The sequence below is a fragment of the Plecotus auritus genome (assembly GCF_963455305.1).
Source record: "Plecotus auritus genome assembly, chromosome: 9".
In the NCBI taxonomy this organism is placed as follows: Eukaryota; Metazoa; Chordata; class Mammalia; order Chiroptera; family Vespertilionidae; genus Plecotus; species Plecotus auritus.
This window is the reverse complement of record NC_137783.1, coordinates 145772105-145799124: the sequence shown is the minus strand read 5'-3', so window position 1 is coordinate 145799124 and position 27020 is coordinate 145772105. Positions and strand designations below refer to the sequence as shown.

Sequence of the window (27020 nt, the reverse complement as noted above, 5' to 3'; positions counted from 1 at the left end):
GTGCCTAGAACAGTGGTTGGCAAACCGTGGCTTGCGAGCCACATACGGCTCTTTGGCCCCTCGAGTGTGGCTCTTCCACAAAATACCATGGCCTGGGCGAGTCTATTTTGAAGAAGTGGTGTTAGAAGAAGTTTAAGTTTAAAAAAATTGGCTCTCCAAAGAAATTTCAATCGTTGTACTGTTGATATTTGGCTCTGTTGACTAATGAGTTTGCTGACCACTGGCCTAGAACATAGACAGCATGCAACACATAGAAACTACTGTTATCACCATGACCTATTCATTCCATAAACACTTCTCAGGCAAAATAGCCATTGCCTCTAGGAGCCCTTATTGCCCTTTAAGCAATTGTGCTATTAAGAGTGTCCATTAGAAGCCACGGCAAAACCAGTCAAACTGGATTTTCAGGTATTAGGATCTCCTTGGCAGCTTGACCACATTCAGTTCTCCCAGTTGCAGCATCTACATCCTCTTTGGGTGACATTTATCACTGTAGGCTGTTGATTCTAGCTGACCTTCACTGAAGACTTCCTCTGAAGTTCACAGCAGCTCAATAGCAGAGCTGGGATCCAAACCCTCGAAGCTGGACTCCTGAGTCCGTGTCCTTAACCATCACACTACCCTGCCTCTCCCTGGAGGGGCTCGCTGTCTCTCTAAAGAAGGGGCAGAGCGAGTTGTGAATATGCAAGAAGGGATGGAAAGTGGAGGAGGCAGGGGTGGGCGCGCATGAGATGTCACACAGGGAAAACAACCAGCCAGCCAATCATTAGTCAGGCCCAGGCTGAGCGGCATTCACATTCTGCCGCAGACAACAGGCTGCAGCCTGGCAGCGAGGAAAGGGGCCCAACCAGGGCCTGGGACACAACTAAGAAGAGCAAAGCTGCTGTAGATGCCTCTTTGTCTGGGTTGCCAAAGGTTTGGTGTGGGATTTTTCCATTGATTTCAGAGAGGAAGGGAGAGGGAGAGAGACTGAAACATCAATGATGAGAAAGAATCATTGATTGGCTGCCTCCTGCACAGCCCCCACTGGGGATCAAGCCTTCAAGCTGGGCTATGTGCCCCAACCAGGAACCGAACAGTGATCTCTGGTTCATAGGTCGACACCCAATCACTGAGCCATGCCGGTCACCAAAGGTTTTTGACATTTGTAAACTAGGGGCTCATCAGAGGGTTTCAAATATAATTTGGGATACAGAATGGAGGGTGCCTTACGATCCCTCCAAGCTGTGGAAGTCTAGGATGCCAGTTCCCCGCAACATCACCAACCGATCTGGCTGGATCCCCAAATGACAATAGAAGAATGAACATTCAGAGCACTTTCTGTAAGCCGGGTGCTAGAGGCTGAATTCTCCCAGCAGCTTCTGCACAGAATTACTTTCTCCACCTTGCTGAAGAGGCATGGACAGAAAAAGTAACCTCCCCCAGGACAGGTGATCCTCAAAGATTGGAGCCAGGACCTCAGCCAAAGATGGGAGCAACTCACCTCCAGGTATAGTCTCTGTACTGAGTAGGTGGTGTTGGGAAAGGATTTTCGTTGGGGCCCCTAGGATGGGCCCAGGACACAGAACTGCACACAGCAGACCAGGTGCCCGCACCCTGAGTTAATACTGTCTAGTCCTGCAAGGAGAGCCATCAGTGACAACTTAGCAATGACAGGCAGGAGGGCGGCCCTGGGCCCTGGGACCCTGCCACTCTGTATTGAGAGGCTGGATTGAAAACCAGTCCCTGGCACAGATTCTGCTCCCTCACACTGAGAACGCCATATGTGTGCCCACACAGAGGGAGGGAAGACAGACTCCCTGCTGTTCTGGAGGTGGTGGCCAGCAGGCTGGCAAACAAGCTCCCAGCCTTTTCTCTCAATAGCCCGGGGGTGGAGCGGGGGTGGGGCTGGGGTGGGGCTGGGTTGGGGGTGTAAGAAACTGCAAGTTTCCCTTTGTGTGGCTCTCACAGACATTTCTGGAAGGGGTCAGTTGTTTCGGGTGCTTCATCATCTGCCCAAGTTGCCTCGCACCGAGAAGCCAGCTCAGACACTGCGGTTAAAAATATATCTCTGCTTGCCCACCTTCTTATTAATATTCTGTAAGTGTTCTAAGGCCCTTCCGCCAACAGTGAGAAAAGTTCATTTTAGCTAACCGTGGCTACACTGGCTCTGATAAATTGGTAAAAGTAATCTATAACGAAGCCCTGAAGTTCATTTCAAAAAGTGATGGGTCCCTGACCAGGTGGCTCAGTTGGTTACAGTGTCGCTCTGTGCACCAGAATGTTTCTGGTTCACTTCCCAACCAGGGACACATACCTAGGTTTCGAGTTCGATCTGGTCGGGCACCTACAGGAGGTAACCAATTGATGTTGGTTGGTTTCTCTCTCTCTCTCTCTCTCTCTCTCTCTCCCTCTACCTCCCTCACCCCATTCCTCTCCTTCTAAAATCAATAAACATATCCTCCCAATAATAAAAAAAATAAGATGGGGAAACACTAAATACTAAACCACCCAGGAAAACATTACTTGCTCGGACAGTCTGCTGGCGTTTGAGTACCGCTCACTAACCATACACATTGCTCTGTGAGTCAGTCTCTTCATAGGTGGGACAGAAATCATCACAACACCTATGGTAGTCATAGGTTAATACATACAGACTCTCACGATGGCGCCTGGAACATCACTGCACTCAGTACAAGGGAGCTATCATTAGGCAACTCACCCCAATCATGGTATTGACGGGAATGACTGACTGTCATTTATTCCTCCCTCACTGTGTGCCAGGCACAGGGCTGAGAGCTCACGGTGCGGGTGAGTTATTCCCAGCGCAGATTTTACAGCCGGTCACATGCAGGTTGGAGTCCTTTCTGCTCCAGCACTTCCTAACTTTGGCAAAGTCACTAGCCCTCTCTGAGCTTGTTTCTTCAGCTGCAAAAGGATATTTATAGTCCCTACCTCATAATGTGAAGACCTGTGCACCCCAAGACTCTTGGCCCACACAGTATATGGAAACCATCTGCATTATTTTTGTAGTTCTTAAGACTAAAATTATCTAAAAATTTTTAAAAATTAAATATTGGGGGGGAAAAATAAAAAAATGTAAATGACAAAAGGATCAAAGCCACTGACATTCTCAGTGTGTAAACTGATGTGTTTATCTTTGTACTTGTAACCAAATTATATTCTTTCCACTTCTCCATGTGAATAAGCACTCATCTTGATTTGACATTCAATCTGTTTTAAATTGTGAATAACAAAAACAAGCTGGCAGGGCTTAGATTTAGAAGCCTGGATCTGCTTCAGAAGAACAAATTACTTACACGTGCTTCAGGATGTGACCCCATCATCGTCCCCTGTGACGCACAGCCTCAGTGTTGCTGTTCCACAAATCGAATCGGCCCCCACATGTGGATGCTGCCCAGGAAAGGACTGGACCGCTTGGAGGTCAAAGGACCACTTGGACGGCAGAGGTGACCTTCTAGGAACGCAGCAGGTTTGGCACATTTGGAGAAATGGGCAAGTCAGGGAGACCCGAGTGTCTTCATGAGGGTCAGGATGGGTGGCAGCCAGAAAGGTAAAGGAGAAATTAGGCAGGGGTCCCCGCGCTGTGTGCAGGGTGCTGCGGTATACAAGCTGCCTGCCTTAGCTCGTTTGATCCTCACCATGCCTCCACAAGGAAGAAACCATCATTATCATTCCCATTTTACAGATTAGGAAATCGAAGATCAGAGAGGTTAAGCAACTTCCCAAGGTCACGCAGTAGTAGCGTTGGGATATAGCAAGAAAACTGTATAGCTTGAATGACTATAGGCATCTCTTCTTTGCTCACTTTCTTATTTGAACCAATCCTGGACGGGCCATCTCTAACTACTCATCCTCTGGTTAGTCCTCAACTCAGAGAGTGGGATGTAGAGTGAACCAGATGAATGTCACATAACACACACTACGTACCAGATGCTCTACATCCATCATTCCATTTGATCTTTATACAAGGGAGTGGTTACCAACTCCATATGCAGACGAGGTAACTGAGGCTCAGAAACGTTAAATGACCAGACAGCTAAGTGGCTGCCCCAGAACTCGAGCCCAAGCTTCCCAATGGCCAATGCCCATGCTCTTTCCATTCATTTTATTTCCAAGGAAGACTCACAAGGTGAAAAAAACCACCAAGTGGGTAAGAAGAAATGAACCCCTCTCAGCAACCCTGAAGAAGTAACCCTCCAAGACAGGCCTGCTCTTTCAAGAAGATGTTGCCATCATCCGAGTGACTTTGCCTTCCTATTGATCAAATCCAGGTAATTCAGACCTTAAACAGCTGAAGTCATTTTTGTTTGTGTCAGTTTTACTTTGTTGGTTTGTTTTCTTTGTTTGGGGCCTACATCACCTATTTTAGAGACCTACGTGATCTAAATTATCCAGAAAATTGCAACTACTGCTTTCCCTCATCCCAATGTCGGTTCCTCTTTAAGAAACACAGATTCACAATCCCTTTCACGAAACGGGCATTTCTACATGAAAACACTTGCACAGGCAAATGGAACCGGCATTGCCCTTGGGTGTTCCTTTGGTAGTTTCAGCCAGAAAAACAGAGCCACAGCGAACCAGGCAAGCTCCCCCAAGTCCCAGCCCTGTCCGTGGGCTTCACACTTGGAAACAGAATCAGCAACACCCCTGCTTCCCACCCATAAAGAGCATTTGTGGTTTGGGATTCCACATTCTGTAAGGAAGAGCAGTAAGTGGATTTAGGAAAGGACAGAGCCCCCAGATCCTCAAACACAGGCTTACGGGGATGTGGCCCGATTCCTTTGCACAGTATTCCTTTAGGGACCGATTACTCTGAAATGTTGTTTGGGTGATGATGCACAAGACCCCCGGGGGACCCTGCCTCTTGGGAAGACAGCAGCCTTCGAGCCACTCACTGGTGCGCATTACACATCTCTCACCGAAGGCGGAGAAAAAGCCAGAAAACAACCTCCATGCTGACTAATCTGAAGCATTTTAAACCGCCACCAAGCTGGACTGATTTATTAAAACCTTTTGTCCCCGAAAGAGCTCGCCCTTTCCATTCACACCAACAACTTGACTCTTTACAGCAACTCTGCAAGTGCACTGCCCTGCTTTTCCATGAAACGGAACTACTTAGCTTAAAATGAGAACCTTTGGAATATGCTGGAAGCACGAAGTGCAGAGGGAACAAAGTGGGCCTTCGTGACTGAACCTCTTACTTGGGATGATAAATGGTGTGCTTTAAACTTACTCCCACAAAACCAAAAAGGGTGTGAAAGACCACAGTGTGTCCAAACAAACACGTAACCCAGGGGTCTCTTTAACTAAACTCGATTAAAAGTCTAGTCTGTGTGATGCGGTTAAAAGTTGGCAACTCCCTGGCCATCTTGGTAAGAGTGCAGAGCCAATCTGGCTCATTTTAGCTTCTGGAAGGAGGAGAAGGAGGAGGAGAAAAAAGAGGAGGAGGAGGAGGAGGAGGAGGAGGAGGAGGAGGGGGAGGAGGAGAAGAGGAGGAGGAAAAAGAGGAGGAGGAGGAGGAGAAAGAGGAGGAGGAGGAGGAGGAGGAGGAGGAGGAGGAAAAAGAGGAGGAGGAGGAGGAGGAGGAGAAAGAGGAGAAAGAGGAAAAAGAGGAGGAGGAGGAGGAGGAGGAGGAGGAAAAAGAGGAGGAGGAGGAGGAGGAGGAGGAGGAGGAGGAGGAGGAGGAGGAGAAAGAGGAGAAAGAGGAAAAAGAGGAGGAGGAGGAGGAGGAGGAGGAAAAAGAGGAGGAGGAGGAGGAGGAGGAGGAGGAGGAGGAGGAGGAGGAGGAGGAGGAGGAGAAAGAGGAGAAAGAGGAAAAAGAGGAGGAGGAGGAGGAGGAGGAGGAGGAGGAGGAGGAGGAGGAGGAGGAGAAAGAGGAGAAAGAGGAGGAGGAGGAGGAGGAGGAGGAGGAGGAGGAGGAAAAAGAGGAGGAGGAGGAGGAGGAGGAGGAGGAGAAAGAGGAGAAAGAGGAGGAGGAGGAGGAGGAGGAGGAGGAGGAGGAGGAGGAGAAAGAGGAGGAGGAGGAGGAGGAGGAGGAGGAGGAGGAGGAGGAGGAGGAGGAGGAGGAGGAGAAAGAGGAGGAGGAGGAGGAGGAGGAGGAGGAGGAGGAGGAGGAGGTGGTGGTGCTGGTGGTGGTGGTGGTGGAGGAAATGGAGGGATGAATCTGAAACTCCAGGCTGTGGAATAAAAAGCATTAAAACCTGTGACACATAGAACAGTGTCTGGCACATAGGAGAGGCTACAGAAATGTTAGCTGTTGTTGTTGCTGCTGCTGTTACCGTTACTAAGATAGTTGTGAGGCTGCCCAGACTCACAAAACTATTCACATCCTTCGCCACATCTAGGCAATTCAATTGAAAAACAACAACAACACACACACTCACACACAAACACAGATTTTTTAAAGAAGGCAGATCTGAAATCCCGAATGAGCAAACTCCCACCCACAAAGAGCAAGGCGCCCCTGCCTCTGCCATGTTCCCAGGGAGAGACCACCTAGCAATGTGGGAGCTCCGGAGCTTGTACTTGAGGCTTGAGAAGATGCCAAGCACTTTCCATGAGAACCAGTCTAGAGACATTTGATCGCATTTTCCAATGAGAAGCATGTGTCCGGGTACACACACATCCTCCACTCACGTATGGATGGAAACAATGCTGAGTACATTCTGTCCCAAGAACTTACTCATGCTCCCTCTACAAGGACCAACTTTTTCATTTAAATCCCAGAATCCTGCCAGAAAGCGGCCAACTGAAAGGTTGCTCTGAGAACATCTTCTGGGCAATCTATTAACCTCGTGGCCATTCCCAACAGCTAAAACAGATATTTCCTGTAGTCCAGGAAGCCACAGAGTTGTTAAAAAGCTGTGTGTGTGTGTGGTGTGTTTGTGTGTGTGTGTCGGGTGGTGGGGGGGGGGGGGGGTTCTGCTTTCCATGATCACCACCAGCGACATCTAATAAATTCCATTTAAACATCAACAGCAAAAGACTTTACTCACATGCTTGCATGGGGTACATTGTCTTGTTAACTCTTACAGGCAATCTATCAAAGGCCAGATCTGTAATCATTCACATATTTTCATAATCCATCTGCTTTTATCATTTAATCCCTTGGTTAGGTTTCAAAAACCCAAGTGCTCACTGGTTTGATAAGACCACCAACACTCAGCAGGTTCCTAAACAGTAGACGCAGGGCATGCGAAATGTTAGCTGTTGTAACCAATATCCTTAGCCCCTCGGTCCCATAAAGTGCGACACCTCCTTGAAGCAAGAGAATCTCCCCAGATGGATCACCTCCACTAAAGAATGCCTCCGAAAGGGGGTTGTTTTGTGCTTTGCGTTGGAAAAATAAGCCAGGCTGTGGCCCTGGTCATTTGTGAGCACTAACCTTCTCCGAATATGGTCCTCAGGCCTCTTCATGGACACATACGTGGGTTATTCAAGGTGACCTCTTGTTAAAGAGTTTTATTTTAAATCCCAGCTAAATCTCTGCTGTTCCCTGGACTGGTCTGATCTCTTGACACTTCATAGTTCAGGTCTACAGTGAGCTGTGAAAAAGACAGTGTGAACAAGTCTGGTTTCTCTCTTTCCCTTTCTTCCAGTCAATTCTGTTCCATCAATGACCCCTGTCTCCTCCTCTGCATAAACAGCGGTATAGGTGAGCCAGAACTAAAAATAAAAAAGTGAAGAAAAGAGCTCAGTGAGTCCATGGCGCTCTTGACAGCGACCGTGTTGAGACAAGTTTGAGCGCTGGGATGTGTCGGCGCCTGTGCTTAGGAGTTTTCAGTTTGCTTTGAGTGCCTCTGGGTATTTTTAGAATCTGTAGGGAGAAGGTGAGCTGCACAGGGCGACTGCTATGCTACTAATGACGCCCTGAGCTTAAAGAAGCAGGATTCACAGGATTGTTGAAGCTTCGGGTGATAGAAAGCAACACTTGACTTAAGAATCACATACACGTGAGGGTGGAAGGAAAAGGGAGGGGAAAGTCCTTGATAAACTAACCTGGAATTAAGTTTGCAGCCTTAGGTGAAAGTCACCTAATTATGAGACTTTTATGAGTTTGTAGTAGCCATACCTATTTCCCTTGCTTCCTTTCTTCCTTCCTTTCATCCTTCCCTCCTTCCTTCCTTCATCATTCTTCATTATTCCTTCTTTCTCTTCTTCTGATCTCCCCAGCATCTTCCTGGGGAACCCTGTGAGGCAGACCTAGCCAATCAGACAACCTTTCTACAATGGTCAGACCAAGAGTGAGTGTAATCAAAGTCTGGCTAATGAGACTGTTCATTTCCTGAGAGTACCAGAAAGAAGGCCCTTTTTATTGCTGGGATCATTCACTGTGAGGATGCTGTAAGCCTGTGCTGCCACAATCCATCATTGTCTGAAAGGGACAGCCTAGGAAGGTCCAGCCAAGAGATGGGGAGGGAGACAAGATGTCCGTGATGGTGTCTGTGCCCTTGGTCCTGCTCTGTCTGCAGCCCGCTAAATCCCCAGACACTCCAGGTACCTTAGCCAATAAAGTTTCCCTTCTTTCCCTTTGAGCTGGGGTTCTACCAAGAGCACCCCAAAGTATCCTAATTCAGAGCTTCTTTCAGAGCAAGTAAAAAGTGGAGACAGCATTCCAAGTCAATTCCATGCACCTACAAAGTCTGTGTTCAACCACTCTGTATTGTTCTCTTTCCACTGAATCACCCACTGCTTGATGGACCTTGACTTGCCATTTATCTCACACTGTTTTCCCTCCTGGCCTTGTCAGCCTGTCTACATTTTCACAACCACAGAGTTCCTGCCAAACCCGTTCTGTGTCTTCCTGACTTTCCTGTGTTTGATTCTCCACAATCCCACAAGCTGATTCCTCAAGGTGGGCGAGAAGGGGCAACCAGGCCAGCTAACCCTCAGTGAGATCGTGAATCCATTTCTCAGGAAGAAGAATCCTATATGTCAGAAAAAAAAAACAAAAACCAAGATCATCACTTTTAACGTTTCTCCTAAAGAGTAGAAGGTGAATCATTCAGATCAAGTTTTAGATAATTAAGGTATCACTGTTTCAGTTCTCTAGGAGTGGAACTGAAACGGTTCTTTTGAACCTGATTCTGAAATCTGATTCTGATTTCCCCACCCAAACACCACAAAGTTAAAAGCCTACAACCACTTTAAAAACTATTAAATATATATGAAAAAATGTATATACAAAGATGTGTGGCTTATGACAGTGAAATGTTAAAACTAACCTAAATGTCCAACAATAAGGGATTAGTGAAGTCAATTGTATGATATAGCTGTGATTTTAAAATATGCAAACCAATTGAGTCATTAAAGTTATGTCAAGGAAAAATATATTGGGGGAAAGGGGAACTAACATAATCCTAAATGAAAATTTCAGACTTTTAAAACACTACATAAACATGCAAATTTAAAGGATATAAAATTGTAACAGTAGTGGGATTATGAGTGATTTTTGCTTTCCCTGTTGCTTTTGGAGTTGAAAGGGTTTTTGTTGTTGTTGTTTCTTTTGCTTTGAGCAACATTTTCTTTAGGTTGTTATGAAAGAGATATGCCTTAAGCAAAAAGCTGCAAGGATGAGGGAGATGAGGATGCTATTGAGATTATCAGAGAAAAGGAAAATACAAGCAGAATTGGTGTGGGTGGGAGCCCAGACTCTGGAGTCAACTCTCTGGATTCTAGTCCTTTCATTCATTAGCTAAGCAACTAAGCAAGTTACCCAACTTCTCTGCGTCTCAGTCTACCATCTAGAAGACATGGATGTTAATAATACCTACCTCTTATGGCCAGAGGGATAGCAAGGTCACCAAGAATAATTTGGAGGTTGCCAAGGACTTGTTTTAAAGTGTTTTCAAGTCTGACCGAGAGCTCTGACATTTGGGGGGAAAAATAATACCTATCTCATTGGGTTGTTCTGAAGGTCACGTGAACTAATATATATAACACATTTAAAACAATGCCTGGCATAGAGTATGTTCTATGTAAGTTGTTGTTATCCTTATAGTATAAACCACTCCAGGGCAACCACTCATTCATCTCCACATTTCCAGCCCATATCACAGGGCCTGGCACGCTTGGGCACTTGATCAATGCCTGCTGAGTGGTGCCCAGGTGGATTCCAGAGGGCAGTGAGAATGTTTCAAGGAGTGGCCACCATGATACCAGCTCACTCATGACATGAGTTGTCCCATCCATGGACATCTCCCTCCCGACCCTGTCTACAGGGCTCCTTGGTGCTAAAGGGACAACATTTGTTCTACGGGGGCTGTCCAGAGCACCAATGGTTAACAGGATAAAGGCGAGAGTTGAGACACTATTGCCATCTCCCTTCTCTGTCCTACTCAGAACTTTTTTGGTTGATTGAAAGAGAAACGCATTCACAGACATGCTAACAAAAGAGGAGAGGATGATATTGCTAGGCATAGATATCTCATGGAGTCCAAGAACAAGAAACAAAATAATAATAGAAGCTCTCTTATCAAATGCAATTCGGACCAGTGGTTGGATGACTATACAACAAAATTGGTTAGTGCTGGGAATGATCTTTTAAAATAATACCGTAATACTATAAACATTTTAACTGAAAATGTATTAAAACGTTCATTTGCCAAACTCTGGATGACCTCAGATCCCTCATGGAATATGGAAGATGACTGTTCACATCCATGTAGCTTGTCTCAGTCCTGACTTCATCCTTAGAATCCCACGAGTCTTTGAAAAGTAATATACATATAAGTGAATATGACCCTCCTTGAATAAGAAAGACCAACCCAGAGCCATCTGCACAGCATATGACCATAATTTAAAATGATATGTACATATTAGATCCGAGTATCCTAAATGAGTCCCAGGCAGTTTCAGCTTTAGGCCAGGTGGATTACAGAATATCAATTCATCGTTGCAGCTTACTCATTTGCCGAGTTACCTACCCATCTGGCACTGTGGCATGTTCATCAGTGTCCCAATTTCCAAATCTTCACAACAATGACTAGCTTTGGGGGAGAAAAATACCATCAACAAAAGTCTGGCCATGTATCTGCTTGTGCTTTGGACAATTAAACAAAGAACTGAGAGCTTGAACTATAGAATTTGGGGGACGAGAGGGATTGTAGAATCCCAATCATTGACCTCATACTTTACATACGGGGAAAAAAAATAAGCCTAAAGAAGTCAAGGAGATGTGCCAAGGTTAGAAAGCCTACAGTCACAGAGTCTGAGTGCAGTATGGTTTTCCCTACACTATGCGTACCTAATGGGTAACCATCTGCCTAAGTATGGCACAATTCACAGAGAGGCACTTGTATCAATTTCTCAGAACTACGTGGTTTATAGGAGGATAAACTAAAGAAGTATGTTAAACATTTACCCACATGCTGAATGACTGACAGGATCATTTTAAAGGTGAGCCTCAGAGTGAACTGACAAAGGAGTAAAATAGAAACCTCCAAAAATAAAAGCTCTCTCCTAGCCTTTTTTCCTAAGCTGTAACTTAAGAAATCCAGTAACTCCCAGCTCAAACCATCCTTACCCTCCTCTTTATGAATTAGGCAGATGGAGAGCTTTCTCAGTATACAGAGTGGGTAACAGGTGCTGAGAGCCTCCAGGAATTGGTCAAGTGCATGACAAGCACATCAGAGATGGTTTCTTACTTCATCCTCATCACAACTTTGTAAGAAAAATATTTTCTCCTTTTTTTCAGATGAGCCAGCTGAGACTCAGAAAGGTCAGGTGACTGCTAAGAAACCAACAGCTAGCCCGTTTGGTTCCTAAAGCCTGAAAGTTTTGCAGTGCTTCCCCTCCCATTCTTCCCAGGCAGGAGGGCATGGTTGGCAGTAAAATGATCTTTTCAGAGTACCTCACAGATATACTGCTTGGGCCATGGGAGTGATCTCAGAACACTAATTCACAATGCACCAGGCCAGTCCGTCTGCTCTCCTGACTTGATCTTTCCCCAAGGGTTGTGTTTTCTTCAAAGACACAGAACTTACTTTCATTTCTCTCTGGTTCCCTAGATTCTCCTTAGCATCTTCTAACCAACCTATAGAATGAAGTTGTAAAATCTTGACCATCCAGGAATTAGTCTCATCAGAACTGGAAGAATTTAGACAGAGGGAACAGAAAACAAGAAGCAAAATCAGCCTTGAAAAATTTCATTTCCCCTGGCCCTGAACCATGCTCCTTGCTACTTTTCTTTCACATCGCGAGGTTTTCCTCTTCAGTGGAATACCTAAATTCTCAGGCCCATCTTGCCTTCTCTCATCCCTCACTCTTTCACTGTGTCAGAAAGAGAACATGTCTCTTAAAATGGGTATATTTTCTAGATACCTTCAGCCATGACACCCTCAGATACCACTGCAATGAAATTCAGGGATGTTAGTGTAAACCAACACCGAGGAAAAGATGTATGTTATTACTTGGGTGGCTATTTTAAGCATTTTCTTTTAAAAGAGAGCAAAAGAAGAAAAGCAATTTTTATTTTTGAAAATGAAAAAAAGAATCAGCTTTCAAAGGTTGTATTTTGAATATCCTAACAGATTTCAGGATATTAGACAATAGAGAAATACTGATACATGTGGCCTAGGTATAAACCGTTTAAATTGCAAAAGCTAACGTACTAAGGGCTTGCTGTGTGCCAGACTTCTCCATACACTTCCTGTGCACTTATTTTTTTTTTTCATTTTTAAAGTAGATATAAATTTTTTAATTGATTCTAGAGAGAGTGAGAGTAAGAGGGAGAGGAAGAAAGAGAGAGAAACGTCGAGGTGAGAAACATCGACCAGTTGCCTTCCTTTTGGTGTACAGGAATAAGTTCCAACCAACTGAGCCACACCGGCCAGGGATGTCTGCATTTATTCTCCTAGCCACCCCTAAAATATTTGGTTCTATTATTGAACCATTTTACATATGTGGAAACGGAGACTCTGAAAGGTAAGTTACCTTAAAGTTAACTTGTCTGAGAAGCCACTCATGGCTAACATGCAGGGCTTCTTACTTTTACATAAAAACGAGGGCAGCCATTTATAGCTCAATACGTTGCAAACGTGCTTTCTCATCTGGCCTCTCTCATTCTCTCGTGGACTTGGTATATGAATTTATTCCTGGACAACCAACTGCTGGAGGTGGCTGTCTTAGTTTGTGGGAAGGCTATCTGAGCAGGAATGGGCCAAATCTTTCTGGAAATAAAAGGAAGTGCCAATTTTAGCATCCTGCTTCCGGTAAAGTGACTCAGAGAGAGGCCCAGCCTTTTACACGACCCTGAAATGCCAGGAAAATCGGGTCTTTGGCCGCTGAAGAGAACCCTGTGCAAATGGCTGGCTCCTTCGGGTCTTTCCCAAGGACGGGATGAGCAGGCCAGCAGCCCCCACCCTCTCGGCACTGTGACCACTCTTGCTAGTACCTTCCCCTGAGGACCATGGGAGTGCTTACTGACCATGTCCTGGACAAAGCTCAGGAATAATTCCCTTCTGGATAACTGTCAGGAGAGTGTTGGCTGCCATGGCAACAACTATGAAAGTCTTTATTTGTTGTTGTTTTTTTAAGTGTCCAAAAAATGTGGCTATTTTTGGCATGATTGGAATTCCTGACAGAGACTGTATTTGTGAGCGTGAGATACAAATGGGTGGAGAAAAGATACCTTTAAGATGCAAGAGGAGAAACAGTCCAGAGATGGAAGATGCTGACGACGCCTTGCCACGCTAGCAGTCAGCAGCTGTGCGACGCAGCAGGTTGCCTAGGACCAAACCAGAGAGGGTCGGACCTGCATTGCCACCATGGGCCCACCATCCAGATATCATTGCTGACATGTACACTTAAGGAACTGTTTGACATTGAAACGGGGACTCAGAACTGTTGGACATTGAAATTGGGAATCAAACATTTTTTGTTATTATATGTTTATTTCTAGTCTGCAGAGGCAAGATTTTTTTAAGGAAAGAAATGGGGAAAAAAGAGATACAGAGGCAAAGAAGCATTGAACAGACTGTCAAACCACAGCGGGAAGGCAGGGGAGGTTGGGAGGGGGCGCTATAAGAGATCTACCGAAGGACTTGTACGCATGCATATAAGCATAACCAATGGATACAAGACACTGAGGGGCGGGGGGAGGGGGGCAGGTAAAGGCATGTACTGGGGGGTAGGGGAGGCTTGGGGGGAGGTCAATGGGGAAAAAAAAGGAGACATATGTTCTATTATTTGTAATACATCAAACAATTAATAAATAAAATAAAATTTAAAAAATATAAATAAAAAAAAAAAGATGCAGTCTGTAAGTCATTACTACTTTTATCAGGACATGAAAATAAGGGAAACAAAATGTGTTTCTTGGCTTCACACTGCACCCTTCTGGAAGGAGGAGGAAGTAAAAAAACACATCATTTCTATACTCCATTTGCGGTATGATTATGAAAACTGATTCATATAAAAATTCACATATAAAAGCACTTTTCCAGGCTTATGCCTTTTTTTCTCTTAACATATTATTTCCCCAACTAATCTTTGCCACAAACTTATGAGGCTAAGATTATTATTCCCATTTTACAGATAAGGAGTTGAGTCTGAGAGATGATGGCCCGAGTCCCACAGCCTAGAAGTGGTGCAGATTTATACCCAAGTCAGCCTGAATCTATTATTTCTACTTATCAGTCCTGTGGGAAAGGAAGAAAACTGAATCCAGTGGGATGGGGGGGTAGGGGGTGGGAGGGTGAGGTTACCCAGAATTGACTTCAGGAAATGGACCTTCCCCTCTGCATTGTGAGTTGTTCGAGCCCAGAGCCTGAAAAAAAAACTTTTGTTTTGGGGTGCTCAGAAAAATTGGTGGAAGAAAATCAAGAAGAGAATGAAATAGTTTAAAGCAGTATCTCTAACTTTCAATTCATGTATTCAAAAATTCCAAGCAACAAATGACTCGTGACACTGAAATCACGGGGTGAGTTGACCCAGGTTCCCTCTCCTTGCACAGGTGGAGCCCCAGCGTGTGGGGTGGGGAATAAACTGTGCTCCAGCTGGGCTCACGGCCTTCCCCATTCTCATTCCAAACCACTGCTGAGGTTGGGGTCTTGGTTACACATTTTACCGCACCGTCTCAGTGTGTTATCTGTGAAATGCGGATTCTTTGAGATTAAGTAAGGAGAAAGTAAAGTTTAAGGTTGGAAATTTTGATGTGTATTTTTTAAATGGTCAGCATGACATTTAGTAACTGGTTTGGCTGGTTTCAGACATTCATTCCTTTGATCAACAGAGGACTTTGACACAACACGGTGCAGCCTAAGAAAGAAACTAAACACCTCAATCAGCGTGATTTAAAAAGCAAAACAAAAAACTTGACCTCCAGGTAGGAAGCAGTGAATTTCAAACATGTTTCACAACAATCCACAGGAAGAAATGGCTTATGTTTCTCATCATGACCCAACACACGCACATGTATGCACACAAACACACACATGTATGCACACACAAAACTGCAGAAACAACTGACATCCTTTGTGTGTGCAATGTACTCTGATCGTTTCTGTCCTCCTGCACTTCATTTTTTAAATTTGACTTTTTCTACTAAATGGAATTCTTGACCCACTAAATGCTTATGGCCTGCAGTTTAAGAAGCACTGTCCGAAGCCGTGTCACTCAATAACGTGACTGAGCGCTTGAGATGTGACTAGTATGAAATGAGCGGTGCCATAAGTTTAAAAGACACAGCTGATTTTTAAAAATAGCACCAAATATTAAAGTAAAATACCTCATTAATGATTTTTCACATTGATTACATGCTGAAGCGATCATGGTTTGTATAATTTGAAGTAAAAATAAAACATATTATTAAAACTAATTTCACCTGTTTCTCTTTACTTTTTTCCTGTGGCTATAAGCAAATTTAATATTCCATACGTGGCTCACAATATATTTCTCGTGGACAGTATTGACCTAGAGCAGGGTCAGCAAGCTACTGACCCAGGGTCAAACCCACCTTGTCATCTGTTTTTGTAACTAAACTCCTTTTGGGACATATGCATACTCCCTCACTTACATATTGTTGAGTAGTTGCAACAGATACTGTATGGCCTACAAAGCCATCCGGCTCTTTGCAGAAGAAGTTTGCTGATACCTAACAGTATTGGGTGCTATTACCTGCCAGCCATGGTGCCAGGTCATATATATATATCTTACTTGACTCAATACTGATGACCATCCTGCAAGAGGAGTTTTTACTGAATTGATAAATGAGGCTCTGAGGGATTCAGTAATTGCCCCAAGGTTACCCAGCTGGGCAGCAAGTAGCAGAGCTGGGATCTGAACCTGTGCCAGTCTGGTGACAAAGCCATTTCTCCTTTGTATGCTCCTGCCCCCAAACAAACAACCCCTCGCTACCCATAGAGCGAAATCCCGCCTTGTGGCTCGGAGAACCAGCCAGCCCACCTGGCTGCCAATCGGTCCACGAGAAGATGGTATGAAAAGGAGGCCTGTCCTCAAGGGAACGTAAGGGTTGTAAGTGCTCTTTTAGTTTTAGGAAGAGTGACCTGCCTTCCACCCTCCAAAAAATTAAAACTGCTCAGCTGCTGCTCTCGGCGTGAGCAATCTGTGATCATTCCAAGCCTCTCCTCACTTCAATTAGGAATTTGCAACACGATGCCTTGTTTTTTCATTTTCAACCCCAATAACTTAGGGCTTCAAACCTCAGTGTTGATAGTCCCAGATATCCAAAGTCACTCTGAGGAAAAAATAAGAGGGAATGTCTAAAAAAAAAAAAAAAGTTTACTGGGGCTATTGTTAAGTGAACAAAGTGAATAAAATCGTTTTCAGAGTAATACCCTAACTTTGGCAAATAAATAAAAATCGCTTATAACTATCCTATTTTGTGTGTGTGTGCGCGTGTGCGCACGCAGCTGTGTATGTCAAACACTACTCTCAAGGGGTCTATAAAATTTGTTTTGCCTTTTATGTACTTTTAAATGTTTGTCGCAATAAGAAATGTATTGGTGGCAAATGTTTTCTATTTCCTGGTTGAAGAATCCATGCACATTTTCTTTGTTTTATAAGGGCACTGCCAGCCTTCCACTGATTTCCACATGGGAAGGCACAGAGAATGTGCAACCAGGCAAGTACAAAGGAAACCCAGGATCTTTCCCGCTCGGTGGGGAAGCCCAAGGGGGGCCTCCAGCCATTAGAGGAAAAGTAGAGCTGCAGCGCCCCCCTGTGTCCAGGGTCGTGGGCTCAGGAAGCTGGCCTCTGCTGCTTTGGGGCAGGAACTCCCAGGGCCAAAGAGTGTGTATGCTTACTGAGTTTGTTATTCCTTCTTCTTAGACTTGCCAGGCCAGACCCGAAGAGAAAGCTCGCACTCCCAACCTTTTGGCTGCCAAATACAGGCTTGTAGGGTTCCCGGACTTTTTCCAGGGGCATACGTGTAGCAACAATATACTTTGAAGGTGTTCTACCTCTTAAATGCTCAGTGTTTGGTGTTCCAGAGGGAATACAAACACAACGGGACTATGTTTCAAAACAGCCACCTGCTTCTGAGCACCTGTGTCTTCCAGCACTGGTCCAATGACAGGTAACCTTCCTTACTGCCCTGCAAAGCAGATGCTATTTTCTCTACTTCATAGCAGAGACAGAGGAGGAGCCTGGAGCTCCCAAAAGCCAAGTCACTCATCCGGAAAGTAGCTGGTCCTAGATTTAAGCATCTCGAGTTTCTTGGTGCCAGGCATCCTATGCAAAGGTTTTGGCCAGGGCATAGGGACAGCGGGTTGCAGAAGACCAAGGTGCATTGTCTCCGGGCACTGGACTGCCGGGCTCCCCTAGATGCCTATGTCTGACTCTCAGAGGGCCCGTCACTCCACAGGTACCTATTAAACCAGTGAATGACACCACAGTTCCCTGCAGCTTCAGCTGGGGGTCATGTGATATTCCAGGAGGCCCTCTGATTCCTGATCTGGCCTCTGCCCCATCGCTAATACAAAAGTTCCTTCCCTGGCCCCTTCAAAGACACATGGCTGCAGGCGACCCACAGCCCATGCTTCTATTCTTTCTGCTGCCTGATTGTCCTGAGCGGAGATGGCAAAAATAATTCCAAAACTGGTGTTCACTGCTAAGCCTTTCATCGAATTAGGATTTGGTAACCAGAAAGAGGCAGTCAGACAAAATGCGTGGGCATGTCACACATGTGAAAAAAGTCACCAACCACTTTTCCTCTGAGCTTTGAGCATTCCCTTCAGTCATCTGTGAGCAGCCTGGGACCCAAAATAACCAAAAAAAAATGATCATGACTAAAACATGCACCTTACAGTGGTTTGGGGACATTATAATGGTTTGTTTGCCTAAAATGTCCCACTTTTAAAAGCTGGGAGAGAATAGAGACTCCCTTTTATTAGCGTGTGTTTCTTTCACACATTTCCTCTTCCTCCCCGCGGCTTTCTTCTCCTGGGAATGGCTAAAGAGGTCCCACGGCCCTTGAGACTCTTTTGTAACCATGACTGAGCATTCTCCAGTCCCTTGTCAAAAAAAAGACTTCTTTGTTCAATGGAGCCCTTCCTCCCTCTACAATTTGCAAAGCTTACTTCCGGTCTATCACTAATTCCTGTCTCAGCCTGAATAAACCCGAACCTTCATCCGAGGGGCTAACTTGCTTCCGAAGGTAAAGCCTGTGTCTTCTAGAAAGCCCCCTGCATGGGATCCTGCCCCCAACCCCCCACTGCAGGCAGCGGTGGTGCCCTGCTTTGTTCTGGATGTCACAATGAAGACCTGAGATCCACTGCTGCCCCAGGACACGCCCTCAGCCAGGTGTGAGGGATCAGACACACATCAGCTGGGTCCCCACAGCCTCCACCGGACACCACAGCCACCGCCTCACTGCTCTCACCTCCATGACGACCCTACCCTTGGACGGTGGACGTGCAGGCAGCCTGTCCCTGCCGGAGTGAAAGGCCACTATCCAAATGTATGAAAGACAAACTCGTGAATTTAACTCCCCTGATTAAAAAGAAACATTTCCTAACTTCAGTCAAAGGAGCATGAGCTTTTTGGCTTGTGGAAGATGATTGGGAGACTCGGCAGGAAAAGCCAGAGCAGGCCGGCGGGGCCATCCCTTCTCTTCCGCACCGTCTCACCCTCAATTCCTTTTCATCCGCTGGAGGACCAAGGTCCCAACAGCCTCCAAACGGATGGAATTCCAGGAAGACTCACACCTGTAGTGATTTAGCCAGTGGGTGTGATGGGGGCAGGAGGCCTTGGGCTTAGAGGCACAATACTGGCCCCAGGTCTGTCGCATCCTGAAGCCACTGGGTGTACTATGGCAGCAGGAAGAAGAAGAAAGGACAATGTACAATAAAGCTAAATGTGCTCCCTGTGGGGGTGGGGGATGGAGGATGTGGCTGCAGGGCACGTTGCCTCGGAGGAAGACATTTCTCTCCTTGGTAGATAGGTAGGTATGGAGGGTGCACTGGCCCCAAGGACCACTGTTGACCTCAGGAGCTCACGTGTCCCCCGCCCCTCATCCCGTTGATAAGTGTGGGCTGTGCCCTGTAGTGACTCAGAGGGTCCCAGAGGCCCAGGAGGAGGGGAGCTCTGACCCGGGTGACAGCATCCTCCCTGCCGATGCTCTGGCTGCACCATTTAGTGATGAACTCCGACTTCAGGAACCCCCCACATTGAACAATTACAGGCTATCCCTGAGCAGGGAGGGCCTTGGGGATGCAAGAACAACACCCAGCTCCCTGTGGGCAGCAGTGGGGGGTTTCTGAACGGGAGTGGCGGTTTGCGGGAGCATCAGGAGTGAGTCACTCTCCTAGGAGACCTCCTGTCAAAAGTTGAAAAATGTTTCATCTCAGAAGCCCTGAGAATAGTGATTTTTATGCTTATCTTTTTTAAATCAGTATTCCCTCTAGTTATTCCCAGATCTTCCATTAAAAATGGGACATTCACAACCCCCTTGTGTGTGAGAGGCCCTGGGAATTCGGGGACAGGGGAGCTAAGGAAAGTCTGGCTCAGCCACCTCAGCCCTCCACCAAGACCGCTGGAGGAAGTGGCATCCTCCAAGGGACAGTCCTAGGGATGCCGGAGGAGCCAGCATCCAGGGAGGAGAGGGAAGAGCCCAGGTAAAGCAGGTGACATGTCTTCTCAAGCTCACAAGGAGAAGAAAAGCCCAGACTATGCCTGAGCCACAGTCTTTGACTTTAGATGGAAGAACCTCCTGGTCTCCCTTCTCCCAGCCTTTAAGACTCACAGAGCATTCTGTGAGAGATAGTGGGTAGCCTTCCGGTCCAGAGGCCCAGGGCAGAACAAGAACTACACCCTGGTCTCAACCTGCTCTGCCTGTGGGCCTCACGATAATGGGGGGGCTGGGCCAAACGGCCTGGAACATCCTGAATCCATGGTGACAACAAGCAGACACAGCTTATTATCCTTACCATGTCCCAGAAGCCTAGTCCGGATTCATTTCCAACTTTCACGCGCGCTGATGACTCTCACTTTTAAAGGGGACAGAGCAAAAACATGGTCTGAGTCTGGCCAAGGAAACGCAGCCCACACTTGAAGTGCTACCGATGGTGAGTAGTCTGACGCCAAGGATCCCAAGCATAAACCACAGCGTATCAGGTAATAAAAGCAATGCCACTGCCTATCTGTCTCAGAGGGGTGATGTGAGTTACTTAATCTTAAGAGAGCTAAATAAAGGCAGTCTTACCCTAAGCACAGAGGGCTTAGCTTCCTACTCAGCTCCGTGGGGGCCGCGAAACAGGTGAGATGAGCATGTCTTGCATGTTAGAGAGAGTCCATTCAGAGACCCCTGAAGGGGAAGGAAGGGTACCACCCTAGCCCTGCAGAACCTGCCCGTGGCTGGGTCACGGTCACAGCCCAGTTCCAGGAGAGGCTTCATCTGGGAGATTTGATTTGCATCAGCCTGCCCAGTACTGTAGTTACAAAATAAACATTTTCAGCCAAAATCTGTTCCTAGCAGCCTGGAAAGAGCAACCCCATCCACAGGGACCTTTAGCAAGTCCTTCATACTCCTCTTTGTTGCTCTTCCCTCTGCTTCCTGAATCGCCGTCTTCCCATGTGGTTCACCTTCATCCTTAAGGAAGTCAAGAGTTGACCTTTCACGGACACTTAGTCCCTGACAGACATCTCCTACGGCACCTGGGAAGCTAAGTAAAGCAACCACCTTGAGCTTGACCTACCCAGATAATGAAGCTGATCTGGATGATGGCTTCCAGAGCTTCTAGGTTGGTGAACATATCAAGGGGTTGGGAAAGCACCATGGCCCTTTCCCCATCCCTTGCTCTATGCATCTCTTCCATTTGGCTGTTCTTGAGTTGTATCCTTTATAATAAACAGGAAAACAACAGGAAAGTGTTTCCCTGACTTCTATGAATTGGTCTAGTAAATTTTCACACCAGAGGAGGGAATTGTGAGAACCTGCTGGATTTATAGCCTGTCAATCAAGAGTACAACCTGGGCTTGTGACTGGCATCTGAAATGAGGGCAGTCTCCTGGGACTGAGCCCTTAACTTATGAGATCTGACGCTAACTCCGGGTTAGTTGTGTCAGAATTGAATTGAATTGTAGGACACCAAGTGGTGTCAGAGAGTTGGAGACATAGTGCCAAAACAAACAAACAAACACCATTTTGAGTAAGACATGTAGTGAGTAAAACTAGTTCAAGGGTTAAAAGCACATAAGAGAAAAATATTCTAGCAAACCTTTGCTAGTGCAAATGCACCACCCATAAGATCAAAGAAGTCCAGGACTTGCTTTCTAATCTTATCACCTATGGCTCTATGAGAAATAGCAAACAGTACTTGTTCGTATGCAGCAAGTGTTAGCAACCTAATTTGCAAAGCCAGGGGACTGATGGATAACCCAATCTAAGTTCAGCTGGCTGAAAGTAATACAGCCATGCTATTCCAAGAAGAAGAATGACAGTCATCAGGACAGGGTGTCCTCCATATCCCAGCACTATGCTCAATGATTCACACAGTTCTCCCTTAAACCTTTCCAAAACCCTATCCGGTGGGGCTATTGTCCCTTTTTAATAGACAAATAAACTAAGTCTCAGAGAGACTAATCAGCTTCCTTGAAGTTATACTGCTAGTAAGTGAAGGAATAGGACATTTTGTTTAGGTCTTTCTGAATATGAATACCCTAGAGGCCCAATGCACGAAATTCGTGCAAGCATAGACCCTCCTTCCCCCAGCTGCTGGCACCAGCTTTCCTCTGGCACCTGGGACCCAGGCTGGCTTCCCTCCAGCTGCCCGCAGGCACCTGGGACCTGGACTTCCCTCCAGCCCCGGCTTTGTCTGGAAGGACATCTGGAATGATGTCCGGAAAGACTTACGGTCTAATTAGCATATTACCCTTTTATTATTATAGATTCTTTTAACTGCTGTGCAACACTGGCTCCCTGAAGCTGTTTTATGCAAAGTACTATATCTCATTATTGGAATATTCTAGTGCACTGCAAGAGATCAGATATACTCAAGGTTACCATCTTTATCCTGATCACTGTCATCATTAATAGTATTTCAGCCCTGCCAGTGTTGCTCAGTGGTTAAACGTTGACCCATGAACCTGGAGGTCACAGTTCGATTCTTGGTCAGGGGCACATGCCTGGGTTTTGGGCTTGATCACCAGTAGGGTGTGTGCAGGAGGCAGCCGATCAATGATTCTCTCATCACTGATATTTCTATCCCTCTCTCCCTCTCCCTTAACTCTTTCTCTGAAATCAATAAAAACATATTTTTTAAAAATAGTTATTTTATACAGGTCTCCAGAGGTGTGGCTTCCCTAAAGGACTAGCCACATAATTCGTGGGGCCCAGTGCAAAATAAGAACACAAAGTCCCATTTTTAAAGAATTTCAAGATGGCAACTGCGAAGCGTTAAACCAAGGACAGGACCAGTCTGAGCTCAGGACCCTGAAGCCGACTATGTTTCCCTGTTTTCCTACATTTCTACTCAAATAATCAAAGATTCTCTTGAAGGAGGAATCAGAAATTCCTGTGCTAAATAATTTATCCAGTGAGCTTTCTGACTGCTTTCATGTATTTATTCAACAAATGCCTGTGATTATAGGACATGAGAAACTCAAAGGTTAGACACAAATTATCCTTTCTGCTCCTTAAAATCATGGGACCATCTTCATGGCACTGGCTGGCCTCAGCAGTCAGCTTAAAGGGGAAGCGATAAAGCCCTCTGTAGACAAACATATGGGCACATGGGTACGTCCCTGACTCCTCTCGGGCTGCCTTCTGAGGGAGCGAACCTATAACAAAAACGCGGCATTTTTCACACCTATTTTAATTGTGTCGCCTGCTTCCAGTGGAGCTGAAACACAAGCTAGATTTCTGTTTTCATGCTTCCATTCTTGCATTGCTTATTCTGGGGCCTTTCCAACCCTTTCAAAATGTACTTTTCAATCCCTCAAGTGTCTTTTTCTCCCACTTCAAAGGCCTCTCGTCTTCCCCACGGTTACCCCTTCACCTCCAAATGTCTGTCAATAACCCAGGCAAAACCAGGCTGGACATACCCGAGCTCAGGAACCAGCAAGTGTTGTTTGAACCCCGCTGATGACTCTCAAGGAGAAGCCAGGAGGAGGACGACAGGAACCCAGACCACAGTGGTAAATGGCGACCACTGTCAACTCCTCCACCGCTGTCCCGTTGTCCCGAACGCAGTCTTGGGCTTTAGAGAGCTCTGCTGGTTGACTTAACAACTCCAGGTCAGTTGGAATGTAAATAATCGACGTGGCATGGCTTCTCTTCTTAAAAACCAATGCAACAGCTGCTGCTGGCCTGGGAAAGAGGCAATTCACCTTCTGGCTCTTTCTTCGAAACAGCAGGAAAATCACCATGACCTGCAGCTGCCGCAGTGAGGCTCCACAGTGCCCCCTGCTGGACAAACTGGTTCAGTGGTCGGCAAACTCAGTCAACAGAGCCAAATATCAACAGTACAATGATGGAAATTTCTTTGGAGAGCCAAATTTTTTAAACTTAAACTTCTTCTAACGCCACTTCTTCAAAATAGACTCGCCCAGGCCGTGGTATTTTGTGGAAGAGCCACACTCAAGGGGCCAAAGAGCCGCATGTGGCTTGCGAGCCGCAGTTTGCCGACCACGGGTCTTGCTGATTGCTGAAAAAAGATGTGTGGTCTGTGTGTGGAGAACTGCAGTTTACTTTCCTGGGAACTCATAGAGAGCCTTCCCCGGGAGGGAGAAAGCAAATAAAGTAAAACCACGATCTGTATATGCTTGGTTCTCCCAACTAACAACGGCTTCTATGTCAAATGAAACATGAAAACTCAGCATCTCTACGTGGATTCTATGTTCACCTAAAAACCAATAGCAGTTTGCATGCCCTGGCTCTGAATCGAGGAGGACTCTAGCATTGGCAATGAGGATGGTGAGGGTGGTTTCCACGGAAGACCTTCCTGTAAGACTCGGGAAGGGGTTCCATAAACTGGCCCCTCATCTAATCACAGGGTTCTCACTGAGGGTCAAGAAAGAAGGTGCTGGGCACAGTTTTTATTGTCTTGTCCCATCAGGACACAACAAATACCCCTCAACTTGTCCCACCGCCAGAAATCTCCAGGAAGGAAGTATGGAAATTCCAAACATTTTCATTTAGGTTACCAGGAAACACACATACCAGCTATGAGACATTCTTTCTAGACTCTTTTTTTCTTTTTTCTCTCCAATTGCAGTTGACATTCAATATTATTTTAGTTTCAGGTGTACAGCATAGTGGTTAAACATTGATATAATTTATGAAGTGATTCCCCCATTAAGTCTTGCATCCACCTGGCACCATACATAGTTATTATATTATTAACTAATATCCCCTTACCTGTACTTTACATCTTTGCGACTACTTTGTAACTCTCAATTTGTACTTCTTAATCCCTGCACCTCTTTCACCCAGTCCGCAACCTCAGGTCCCTCTGACAACCATCAGTCTGTTCTCTGTATCTTTGAGCTTGTTTCTGCTTTGTTTGTTCATTTATTTTCTTTTTTAGATTCCACATATAAGTGAAATCACATGGTATAGGTCTTTTTCTGTCTGACTTATTTCACTTAGCATAATACCCGCTAGGTCCATCCCCAAATGGTAAGTAAGATTTCATTCTTTTTTAAAGCATGGCTCTTATTTTTCTAACCACAATAGGAAGCCAGCGAAGAGAATTCTATTGGGGATGGTTAAACATTCAGAATCTCTTCAAAAGTTAAAAAAGCATCCATTTAACAACATTGTTGTCAGCTTCTGGGCACTTTTTCTAAATCAGTTTTTCAAGCAGTTGAACTGTTGAGCCTTGGCTTTTACTCACTGGTGAAATTTAAATATCATCTTTGACTTGAGAAATCCTTTGTGTCTGAATATCAAGTGCATGCTAGTTTCTCCTTGCTTTCCTTCATAAGCAAGGAAAAGGAATAGAAAGACATCATTCTGAGAGGAGGCAGGAAGTCCTGGGAAAGATGGGGCACAGGGAGTGGGCTCAAAGTCTCATCCGATTAAACATCCTAGCTTTTTAAAATAACAGCAGCTCTAGGAGTTTGTCATCTTTTCCAGACAGCGGCAAGGGAGCACGATTGACTGTGACAAATACATTTTTGGCTTCACAAGATCAGTTGCTCTCCAACTAATTATTCTTGTAACCTATCTGAATCCTATCAACCCTTAGCAGTCAAAGCCTGGTTACTGACTCCTGGGCCAAGAAGTTCATCTGACCAGAACCTTAAAAAGAGGATGTATCCCAACAAGCAAAAGGACATGAATTCTCAACCTTGGCCCTGTCGCCCCTTAAAACTATCCCCTTCTGCCCTCTATGTCCTTGGTGTCTCGTTCCCAAGGTAGACAATTGAATTACTCTAACACACAATTGTAATAATGATAATAAGTTGGGGCACCAAGGAATTAATGTGGTCCTGATCGTCAGAGAGATACCAGGATGTGAGCAGACAGACAAGAAAACACTCAGCTCTCGTTATAATGAAATGCTCTAACAGAGGTCTGAACAAAGTGTCATGGGACAAGGTCCTTGGAAGAGGCCCAGCTCAAATGTCACCTCTTCTGAGCGCTTTCTCTATGTAACCCAGGCAGAGTACTCAATCAGGAAGCTTATTGAGTGCTTGGTGTCAGTGTCTACGGGGATGCAATGATGAACCAACCAGCCCTCAGAGTGCTTACATTCCTGAGGTCGGTCGATACCAACAAGAAGATAAACAAATAAAATATTTAAAAATTCTAACTGATGCCATGAAGGAAGCAAGCAGGGGAAATAAGATAGGACTAAGAAAGGCAGACCTATTTTTGGAGGAGTGATGCAAGAAGAGCTCTCTGGGAAATGGCATTTAAGCTGAGAACTAACGGATACTCAAGGATATCAGCCACCTGAAGAATGGCAGTAGGTGGAGGGTGGGAACAAAGGAAATGGGTCCTAAGGTGGGCAACACCATGGAGTATTTGAGGAACTGCCAGTTAGGAGACTGTGTGGCATCCAATAGGGCAACGACAGTTGTCTAGGCTGATGCAATGGCCATGACAATGGAGAGAAAAGGCCAGACTCAAGGGACATTTTTGAGATAGAACTAAGAAAGCTTGTAGGGTGGGGCTTATGGAAGAGAAGCAACAGGGGTTTGAATATCTAGGTAGATGATAGTGCCATTTACTGATAGGGAGAAAACTTGGGAGGTAGTTGGGATGCATCTGCAGGAAAAAATAGCAAGAGTTCCATTGTACCCATGGCAACTCCAGCTGTCGCCGGTACATTGGACATAGAGATGGCAATTAGGTGGTAGGATGTATGAATCTGGAGCTTGGAGAAAAGTTCTGAGATAGAAATGTATCATTGGGGAGTTATCAGTATACAGGTGTCATGTAAATGCCCAAGAAGTGATCCAAAGAGAATGCAGAGCTCAGAGAATTGGGATCAAGACTGAGTCCAAGGAAGTTTCATAAGCTATGTAAGAGTGCAAACGAAGGATTAAGGGGGGAAAGAGAAGAATTCCAGCTAGGAGACTTAGAAAAGCTTGTGGAAGGTAGGTCCCCA

At 45.6% G+C, this 27020-nt stretch overlaps 1 protein-coding gene across 4 annotated transcripts in view; it reads right to left on the bottom strand.

Moving 5' to 3' along the window:
* Window positions 1-27020, bottom strand: part of SLC1A2 (solute carrier family 1 member 2) — a 121256-nt gene that overhangs the window by 81992 nt on the left and 12244 nt on the right. Inside the window, exon 1 of one of the 4 annotated variants that reach the window (XM_080641034.1) lies at window positions 23506-23795. The exons of 2 other annotated variants lie outside the window; for them this stretch is intronic. Coding sequence is in view for 1 of the 2 variants with exons in the window: in XM_080641031.1 (XP_080497157.1) it covers window positions 7388-7419 (32 nt within the window). In the remaining variant the exon portion in view is untranslated. Of the gene's footprint in view, window positions 1-7387; window positions 7769-23505; window positions 23796-27020 lie in introns of those variants that run through there. One more of the 4 variants, XM_080641031.1, reaches the window with a different exon arrangement.